Source organism: Thalia democratica, chromosome 8, assembly GCF_965202585.1.
Source record: "Thalia democratica chromosome 8, ktThaDemo2.hap1.1, whole genome shotgun sequence".
Lineage (NCBI taxonomy): Eukaryota > Metazoa > Chordata > Thaliacea > Salpida > Salpidae > Thalia > Thalia democratica.
In genome coordinates, this window is record NC_139172.1 from 6,047,660 (window position 1) to 6,058,314 (window position 10,655).

Below are 10,655 nucleotides of genomic sequence, written 5' to 3' on the forward strand. Positions count from 1 at the left end.
TTAAATTATTTCAATGTAAAAAGTCTAAGAAATAATGCAACTTTTTCAAATTGTATTGTTTTATCTAAAATATTTTGAAAAATTAGTTTAGATTTTAATGAACATTTTTTATTAATTAATAAATAATGGTATAACTTATCGTTTTTTCATTGAAAACTATTTTTTTTTGACTATTAACTTACATTTTATTTAATAATTATTTTTAAATAAGTGATCACTTTTTATTTGTTTAAAGTCAACTAAGCGAAAGCTTTTTAGCTTATAGATATGAAAGTCAGAAAAGTTACAATTTATTTCTTTTTAATTTGAGATAGTTTTCAATAACTATGTTTTTAGGATGTATGCAAGTTTTCCCTTAAAAGTTTGAATATAAGAAGAAAGTTTCTTGCAAATGACCGCGTCAAATGGCAATTTTTTATACACAAAAGAATAAAAGAAAAGGAAAAACAATACTTGAATTAACAGAAGAAGACGAAGAAATAGAAAAAAAAATTAATTTCATTTATATACACCTTTTGTTTACTATTTTGTTGGTTTACTTATTCTATCACTGTATTTAAAATTCATCATTATTTCTTATTTCTATTAGTTATTTTTATTGTTTTATGCAGAAAACGCATAGCCAATTTTAGTCGATTTATAATGTAAATTTACTTTAAATAAGCAACGATTAAACTTCAGTGGTATATAGCTAACCCTTGTTTTTTTCTAAGACTTTATAAAAATAAATTGGTGTTTTGAAACACGTGTTAAATGGTTTGGAAGATACAATTTTCAATAGAATATCAATACCACGTACTTACCATCATTTAGTTTAATGTATCATACTTCAGTTTTTAATTTTAACATATCATGTTCAATTGCATAAAGTTATAAAAGTACTATAAATTACATTATAGTCAAGTTTTAAAAAGTAACAAATATTATAATATTTTCTAGAAATTTGTCTAAAAATAGATAAATGTATAGTAAAACAAAAACATTTATAAAACATAACTTTTAGACTTAAATATTAAAATCAGTTTTAAGTTATCTACTAGTTTATAAGATATATTTTACAATATTTTTAATAAATTTTCAGTTTTTTTTTTGCTTTCTCAAATTTTTAGACATTTATCAATGCAATAAATCGTTAACCTAGACTAAATTAGTTTTACAATACACTAGGTATTTGATACAACATTCTTTAAATTTTTGTAAAGTTTATAACTTAATGTTTATTTTAAATATAATTATTGCAAGATTTTTTTTCTCAGTTGTCTTTAGTTTAGAGGTAAAAAACGTTTTTAGTCGGCGGACCTGATGTGGAGACAATTAGTATTAGAGCAGTTTTTTATAAAACCTAAGAAACCTTAAGAAATCAATTTTAACTTGTTTTGAATAACGTTTGGCTATTTCCAACTAAATAAGTTGCAGTTTTTAAATTAAGTAAGTAGTTTGCTTAAAACAACATATATAACGTTGAAAATTTATTCTTAAAGGTGTCATTTTAAGATTTTAACAGAAAAAAAAATTCCAAACTTAAACTATATTTATAAGTTTAAAAAATGAAACTTTTTATAGATCATTAATTTAAATAGACTTATAGTAGTTCACGTTTTAGTTTTATAATACGCTTGTAACATTTCTTTAAATGTATATTAGCATTAAAAACTTCTTTAACAATATATATTTTATAATTGATGCTATTTAACAATAACGAAATTCAAAAAACTACTGTTTGAAACGAATTTGAATTTTTCTAACTTACTAACATAAGCTTATAAGAAAAACTAAAATAAGACAAACAGTTTAAACTGGGCCGGTACAGCCAACTATGCAGATATATCCAGCCCACAAAGTGTGATCTTTTCTCATAAAATGTTCGCAAAACTTTAAAGTTGTTTTAGAAAAAAAAATTACTTTTTATATATTGCAAACAAGCAACAAATATCATAATATTTTAACTTTGAAATAGGAAAAAACATGAATCTTGGGTTTTAAAAGAACTTATGAAACACAAATATAATTTTAGTTTTTGAAAAAAACAATAATCTTAATTTCATTGTGAGTACACAGTAGTGCTTTTTATGAATTTACTGAAAACGATAAAAAATCGACGATCACAATAGAGTCTAAGGAATTGAGTAAGAACGTTTAGCCATAGATTGTTAAATGATAAGTTTTATCTAAAATTTGCTTTGAAAAAGTTTTTTTGAAGTATATAGTAAGTTTCACAAAATTAAGCAGCTAGCAAAGACTTTTTCAGATAAGTATGGCCTGACGACTAGAAAAGTTTCCAATTCATATTCTATCCTATAGGCATACAGTTTTTAATATTTAAAAAACTTATTTTGTACGCTTAATAAATTTAGAATTTTATTTAATACAATTCAAATCTGAAAACATCGATCGTTTAGTGAAAAAAACTGTTTTTGTGGTATAAAGATAAAGTTTTGATTTTTAGTTTTAGTTGTAAAATACTAATTTTAGTTTTTTTCTGGAAAATTGATTGCTGAAAGAGCTCAAATTTCTATCTGTAATACAACTTTAAAAAAAGTTTAAGAAAAGTGCGTTTCTTATTTAACTTTAGATAAGTAATTCAAAATCTCTTGATTTGTAAGGGTAGAAACCAAGCTTATAAATATTTATTAGGTCATTTTTTACGTTAGATGAATTTTCTTTTTTCTTTTGAAAAGACTTTGTTAGTCTTAAAGATCTCCAACTGAAGTAATAAACTAAACAGAAAGTTATATAAACTTTGAGTCTTTAGTTTATTAATGTAATCAAGCAAGTTTCTTCATAAAACAACCTTAGTTGTTTCCTTATTTAATACTTTTTATTGTAAAAATGCTTAAAAGTAATCGTAAAAAGAATCAAAATCAAGAAAAATATAGTTTTAAAATATATAAAATTGTACAAAATTTTCTTTTCAACTTCTTTCTGTGCAAAACTAGTAGCGTTTATCTTAAAAATAAAATGTATTGATTTAGAGTTAGCCTAATTTTTTAAGTTTTGACTACTAGTTAGGTATTAAAACAGTTACAAAATCCTTAACACAAATTTTAGTATAATTTATTAAAAAATATATTACAACAAACTAAACACTTTTTCAAATGAAAAATAAATAAACAAGCTTATATTACTTTCACAAAGGAACCGCGTTCTTAAGAACCAGTAAACACTTTATTAAGATTTTTAAGGATAGGCAAAGTTAACAAATGGAAACTACAAATTTAATCATTTTAAGGTTTTGATAACTCTAAATTAAGCAAGACTTTTTTTTTCCTTTTGGACTCTTTACCAAATGAAATGAAAAAAATAATAAACTTACAACTAGCATTACTTTTTATTGAACGACAAAAAAAGACGCTAAAAATATTTGGTTCTAGGACCTAATGCACGAAGAACATTTTGAGTATCGAGTCGCACACCACTTGGATACCTTTTAATGTATTTTCCAGGATAACTTTTAATCTTTAAAGTACAAATACAAAAAAAAGTCATTTTATATACCTGCTTCTTTCCCTAATTTCTTTTTTTTACCTGACAAATGATAAAAATTTTCAACATGGACTTTTAATAAAAGTTTAAATGAAATAAAAAATAATACAAATTGCTACAATCTAGACTTCGCCAATATTATTAGTATCAAATTATCAATCTTAATAAGGACTCTTTCAAATTCAAAAATAATTATTAATATACATTTAAATCACATAAAAATAATATAACCATTGCAACCTAACTACTTTTTCAATTGTTTTTAGTTAAATGTCCATCAGAATTGCCTAGCACTTGTTTTAAAAATTAACCTAGTTCCTAACTCATTTAAAGTTTTAGTCCCTCTGTTTCGATCCATGCCTTTGCATTTACAGTTTAGTTTTTATAAAATGGTTATGAACTTAATTTAAAGTTCTATTTTAAAAGCATGATATAACGTTAAGTTTAAATTCAACATAAATACACTCAACTCATGTTTAAACAAATTTTAATATTTATCATTAACTGTCCTGGACAAGACGTTTAACTGTGTCCAAATGAAGTACGACTCGATATGCACTTTTCGTACACTGGTCATTGAAACAATTGATTTGAGCGCTTTTTTCGTCCAATTTATTTATTATCACATTACTATTTAAGTTTTTACTTTCATGAAATCTTAATGAATACGTCAAAAAACTTTTTTTATAAGTACATCGACTTCATTGAGCTTAATTTTGTTTGCCTTCAACACAACAAATCGAAACTTCAGGTTTCAGTGAGAAAGAATTATAACAACAATAATTAGTATATAGTACCTTGTTTTATAAAAAAAACATCATTTGTTTTTGAAAAAGTATTTTTGGTATTTCTCAGGATTTGTATAATTCAGATTACAGTCAGTTACAACACTGTAAATATTTTTAAACATTTTTACAACTTATTTAACTATTCTACTTTTGTACGGGTCTATTTGAAGTATTTAATTATTATACCTTTACAGCTGCAATTTTCTGTAAAGCGTATTGTTACCGCTGTTAGGTTTTAACTATTACTTAACATCTTTAAGTTATACAAGTATGTATTAATTCATTATACAAAGATACAAAAGTAGTGACACAAGTTTATTACAGTCTAAACCAATTATTTTCAACAACGTAACAAAGCATAACCAAACAAACAATTATACGGGTTTTGAACACACCTAACAGCAATAAACTTCTTAATTTTATTTTTTTGAATGAACTCAGTATTAAAAAAACCATATAGTAACTTCAACATATCTCACAAACACAACAAACTAAATACAAAAGCAAACAGAGTTATATTCAAATTAATGGCTTAAGAATAATTACGCAGCAAGTCGAAGTTCTTTATTGCTTTACGAAGCAAGTCAGCTCTTCACAATTTGCTCACCAACGTTTTTCCACCCTCACGACCTTTACATATCTTTTCAGCAGTTGTTTCAGCCGCCTTGAGGTCTCCAATTTTGCCGTAGAAAATGATGTTGCCTGTGCTGTTGTGTGTTATCAGCACAACAAATTGGTGATTGCAGATGAATTCGGCTGGTCGGTCACCGAAAGGTCCGCTGAATGATGATGCTAAAATATATGCAAAAAGATTAAAACACTCAAGCCATACTGATGTGAAGGTTGAAATCAACATACAGTATTATAAAATATCTTGTATTATATAATGACAGAATAATGTGCAGACAAGAAGTCTTATAGTTCTTTTCAAACAAAAATTAATAAAACTTATAAAATTATTCATTTAGAATTGGTAAACAAAATAACCCAAACTTAAAAGCTGAAGTAGTTCTCGCTTTGTTAAGTTAATATAAAGTATTTTTTTATAAGCCTTTATAAGCATTTTGAATAGACAACTTTTACATTAGGTATCAAGTTTATATTTATACTTGTAGCTAATTTTTATTTAACTTACTACGAGTAATAGTGATTTAAATCTATAAGAATAGTTTTATTTTAATACTAGTACAAATTTAATTACTGAAATTTGTAGTTTAAATCTAAGCGTCTTACTTGCTACGCCGCATGCTTCAGTGCCTTCTTCATTGACTTCTAAATAAGTTTTATGAACAATGTCCGACACATGAAGTCCTGTTACATCTGAAATTTTGCTCAAATTTGCTTTTTTCAGTGAAAACATGTCAGTCATCCCCAACTTTTCAAAAGTTTCTCGCAAGTTTTTTTCGTATTCAAGTTTGAACTTTGGCAGGAGCAGTTTTATATTTCCTTGAAACTCTGTGCTCCGCTCAATCATACTTCTCATCTTGCTAACTGTGAGTTTCTGCAAATCATCGTAACTCTTGGTCGGCATGAACAGCCACATTGAGTACTCCTCTCCTGCGTACGGCATTTCTATACCGTACATTTCATCGTCATAAGCATATTTGTAACGAGGCAAGATTTTCGACATCATCGCAATTTGAGTTTGTGTGCCGTCACAATTGTAAAAAGTGGACAGAAACGTGGTTTTCATGTTGAAACCTAATGACCAAAGACCTTTGAAGTGGACAACGCTGGTTAAGACCATTCTGGTCTGCTCAGTAAGCGACTCGGGAGCGATCGCTGTTTTTATTCTGTTCCCGGTGCTCTCAGCAACATGTTTGTTAATGGCATCTGCGCTTCGCTTGCGGTCCGATTTAGTTTTGAATGGCAAGTTTAGCGCCTTGCAACCAAAGCCTTTCAGAAGTTTCAAATAACCACTTTTGACTTTGTACCGGCTTTCAAGGAATAAATTGTTGAAAATTCGGGCCTTAACTGAGGGAGTTTTAGAAGATAACTTTTGAAACTCCTCCAAAACTTCTGTACTTTTATAATTACCAATACAGAGACCGAAGGCTTTCGTTATTTGATCTTCGGTGTTGCCTTCTGATCCGCAATAAATCATGCTGAGGGCCAGGGAGATGCTGAAAGGAGAAAAGAGAATGTTCTCGTGCGGAGATTTGCTGCTGAACTCAGCGTAGAGATCATCAATGAACGAATCAAACGACATTATTCAGATTACTTGTAAGCTACTACCTAAAAATTAAAAAAAATAAAAAAAGCATTTTTCATAGTTTGAACTTTGATTGTTAATTTAATGTTAGACTGCTTTTTTGTCATACACTTATGAGCTAATACACCGATATTTAAAAAGATATTTTAGGTAATGAATATTTAAAAGTTTAATATTACAAGTAAAAATTGATATATTATTGAGTCTAATCTTATGCAGCATCTAAGGTTTCTACGCATTATTTTAAAGCATTGAGTATTATATGAAGCAGTAATCAAGCTTTTCAAGCTGATTATGCTTTAACTACTTTTGTAAGGAACGGAATATGAAACTTTGTTTATGAAATAACTAGTATATATGATAATAGTATAATTATAACTAGTATATAAGACTAGTTTAAATAAAAATATTTTGAAACGTGGTTTACAACACTACTAATATCTTTCCTTGTATTTTATCTGCTTAATTTCTATATCTTTAAAAAGAATTTTAAAAAAAAGTATTGCTTAAATTTTTGTTATGTAGTTTAGTATAAGGCATAAAAGTAAGTTAAGATAAAACAGTAATAAAAGTTAATATAACTATTAGTTACGAAAAGCATTTGTACATGTGACTGTATGCAGATTAGCTGTTTATTTCTACAGCTTAAAGGTAAATAGAATTTTAAAAAAGCGAAAGAAAATAACTATAAATAACTAGAAATAACTATTTATAAAAATAAAAAAACACAAAAAAAAATTGTTACAACTCCATTCTCAGATAATAATACTTTAACTCCACAGTTTGATTTTTAGATAAAAAAATTGACATCTTAACGATAAACAACTCAATTCGACAATTTTGCACGGCGACTCTTTTGCACGAAGGGACACTTTTGCACAGCGTCACTTTCGACTTGTGGGCAATTTTGCTCGGTAACTCTTTTGCACGAGCGTCACTTTAGCATGAAGGGTCACTTTTGCACGAAAATAAAAAAAAATACTAAAAAAATGTAAAAAAAATAAAAAAAATATCAAAAGACTAATTAATAATAAAAAAACATAAAAAAATTTCCGACCAGGGGTAATAGTTAGTGGTAACAGTGATAGTAAGAAAAAATTAGAAAAAATAGAAAAATAAAAAACTACAAAAAATAAAAACAAAATAATCTAATAAAAATACAAAATGAAAAAAAATACCGGCCGAGGGTAAGGGTAGGGGTAATAGTGATAAACAAAAAACATACGAAATAAAATTTTTAATTAAAAAAATACAGGAAAACAAAAAAAAGTATAGAAAATAGATTATAAAAAACCTGAAAAACTAAATAAGAAATTTACCGATCGAGGGTAAGGGGTAATAGTGATAGCAAAAAAAAAATTAAAATTAATAAAACCAAAAAAAAATTCCTACAGTGCATACAAGTGTCTTCGTGCTAAATTTACCAACCGTGCTAAAATGTCACCTCGTGCAAAAAAAATACCCACCCAATTCGAGTAAAAAGATTACATAAAAATAAAATTGTTTAAAATTTTTATTTTTCAGAAAATGATTATTAGCCAGTTGTTTCAAAACTACGTCATGATGCGTTAAAAAATCTATTGAAAAAAAAACGAATGAAAAGCTCGATTTTTGTTCGTTTCTGTGTCGCTGAAATGAAACTTCTCGTTATTTTTTGCTTGCTCTTCCTCCAAGCACAGGGCAGATGTTGGGAGGAAAACAAGCCAAGGAAATAATAATTAATAAGGTAATAGTGATAGTAAAAAAAGAAATACAAAAAATAAAAAACAAAAACTAGAAAAAATAAAAATAAAATAAACTAATAGAAATACAAAAAATAAAAAATAAAACCGGCCGAGGGTAAGGGTTAGGGGTAACAGTGATAAAAAAAGCATACCAATAAAACTATTAATTAAAAAAATACAGGAAAACTAAATAAATTATAAAAAATCGATCATAAAAAACCAGAAAAGCTAAATAAGAGATTTATTAGCCAGTTTTGTCAAACCTACGTCATGATGCCTTAAAAAATATATTAAAAAAAAAACGAATGTTTCACATCTTTTTTTGTTTTGTGTGTCGTTGAAATGAAAAGTCTCGTTATTTTTTGCTTGCTCTTCCTCGAAGCTTGCACGGGACAGATGTTGGGAGGAAAACAAGCCAAGGAAGAACAGTTCCCGTTCGTGGTTCAGATCCGCAATCTGAATTGCCATGGAGTTTGCATCTGCGGAGGCGCAATCGTCGCCCCCCACTGGGTTCTGACGGCGGCTCACTGCGTTCGAAACAGTAACAACCAAACCACAAAAGTGGCCGTCGTGGCGGGAGACGTTTGGCAGTTTCGAAGAGAGGGAGTCACGGGCAGGGTGGAGATCGGGCCGGAGAAGATACAAGTGTACCCCTACCCCGACTTCGAACGAGACAGGCTGAACGACGTGGCTCTGCTGTTCGTCGAGGAACCGTTCGATTCGAAACCGGAAAATTCGAAAGTCAAGATGATTGGGTTCGGGTCGGACGAGGGTGTTGGGGTGGGGCAGGAGTGCACTGTGATGGGGTGGGGCTTCACCAGGATCAACTGGAAGACCGACCAGAGAAGCAGGCAGTCGCCGGTGCTGAAGTACGGCACGCTGAACATCACGACGATCTACCAGCGCATCATTCACTTCGGAGACCTGAGCAAGAACGGCCCCTACTTGCTGAACGGGGACTCGGGTGGCCCGCTGGTGTGCAGGGACGCCGAAGACGGGAAGCAGAGGCTGTTCGGGTGGCAGCGAGCGACTGATACCGAGAAGAACTCGATTTTTTACGTGAGGTACCGCAGTTTCAAAGATTGGATCAGAAGAAAGCAAGGCGAGGTTGAAAGAGAAAATGAGGACAAGTTTCAGAAAGACAAAAGCTACGAAGAATATTCAGTTTAGGAGGGACCAATCGCATTGTTTATTTTATACCTTCTTTTTTCAATGGAATAAATCTTGATTTCTACATTTGAAACTTTTTTATTGTTTCAAAACGAGCATTAAATGTTCGTTTCTAGTATTTATTAAGCTTAATTGTAAAGGTTTTATTAAGTTAAGTATATCTTGAATTCTCTCTTTTTTTCTACTGTCTCAAACAATGTATTTGACAACTTAGCAACTTAATTTGAATGAATAAACAAATTTAGAAATTATAAATGGCAACATTTTCGTTTGGCGGAGTAGAAATGGAAAAAAAAGAATATTTGTTTGAAGATTTATAATACTTTCCATTCACAAAAAATACTCATACGTGACATTGTAAACTAACGATGTTGACAATTTTAGTTTATCGAGCGACAAAAGAACTCATAAAGTCTGTCCTAGCCTAGGACCTGGTGTACGAAAAAAACTTTCGGTTATCGAGTCGTACACCACGGATACCTTTTAATTTCTTTTCCAGGCCGTATTAAGTGTTATGTGTTCTTTATTTCAGATAGCATTGAGCCGAGCTGTAAAGTATAGAGCAGGGTTTCCCAAAGTCATTTACTAAATCGCCCCCTTTCCGCCAAGTTTGAAAAAAAATCGCCCTCCATGATTTTATAAAGTAATTTTTCTCTTGATTACGCACTTTTAAGCCAAAAAAGTTGTGTTCGAAATGTATCTTAGTCTGGTACTTCTTATGCACGCATTTTTGAACTGTGTTCAAACTAATTTACAGTGCTTGAAAAAATAAATTACAGTTATTTTCTTATAAGCCCAGTAAAGTGTATAAAAATACTTAACTATTAAAAAACTTGTGTAATTTGTAATCAATTCTGTTTAGATATGAATTGTTATAAAACTAATGAACTTTTAGGTCAGTAGTGGACGATTTTTGTAATCAGGAAGTCATTTTTACTAAAAATCCTTTATAATGTCGACTTGTTAAAAAATTTACTTGCGGGCTGCATATTTTAAATAATTAACATGTAAGAAAGTTAGAAAACTCGAGCAAATTTGTAATGACATGATTTAGTATTATTGTGATCTATGAAGTACTATTTTGAACTAAAAACCAAGTTGAAAGTGTATTTCAAGATAATAAGTATCAAAAAATTTAATTATATTTGTTTTCTCAATAAAAAAACAATATTGAACAATGAAAAAAATGCTTAAGATATCTGGTCCTGGAACCGGTGCACTAAAAACCTTTCGGTTATTAGGTTGCACACCACGGATACCTTTTAACGTCATGTCCAG

At 29.3% G+C, this 10,655-nt stretch overlaps 2 protein-coding genes across 2 annotated transcripts; one reads left to right on the plus strand and one right to left on the minus strand.

Annotated features, from left to right (window-relative positions):
* Nucleotides 1–4,863: 4,863 nt before the first annotated feature.
* LOC145842834 (leukocyte elastase inhibitor A-like) lies at nucleotides 4,864–6,480 on the minus strand. Its single transcript, XM_082950313.1, has 2 exons — nucleotides 5,505–6,480; nucleotides 4,864–5,063 (listed from the first exon to the last, which is right to left on the minus strand). Exons 1-2 carry the CDS (start codon nucleotides 6,478–6,480, stop codon nucleotides 4,864–4,866), a joined length of 1,176 nt encoding a protein of 391 aa, XP_082806439.1.
* A 2,069-nt stretch (nucleotides 6,481–8,549) lies between these two features.
* On the plus strand, nucleotides 8,550–9,377 carry LOC145842835 (trypsin 3A1-like). The gene has a single exon (XM_082950314.1). The coding sequence runs from the start codon at nucleotides 8,550–8,552 to the stop codon at nucleotides 9,375–9,377; it is 828 nt and encodes a 275-aa protein (XP_082806440.1).
* Nucleotides 9,378–10,655: the final 1,278 nt, after the last annotated feature.

Bases quoted from the DNA above. Each gene is read 5' to 3' on its own strand.
- LOC145842834 (XM_082950313.1), bottom strand. From the start codon at position 6,480: ATGTCGTTTGATTCGTTCATTGATGATCTCTACGCTGAGTTCAGCAGC. The intron at 5,064-5,504 runs GTAAGACGCTTA...CATATATTTTAG, and splicing joins TGAAGCATGCGGCGTAGCAA to CATCATCATTCAGCGGACCT.
- LOC145842835 (XM_082950314.1), top strand. From the start codon at position 8,550: ATGAAAAGTCTCGTTATTTTTTGCTTGCTCTTCCTCGAAGCTTGCACG.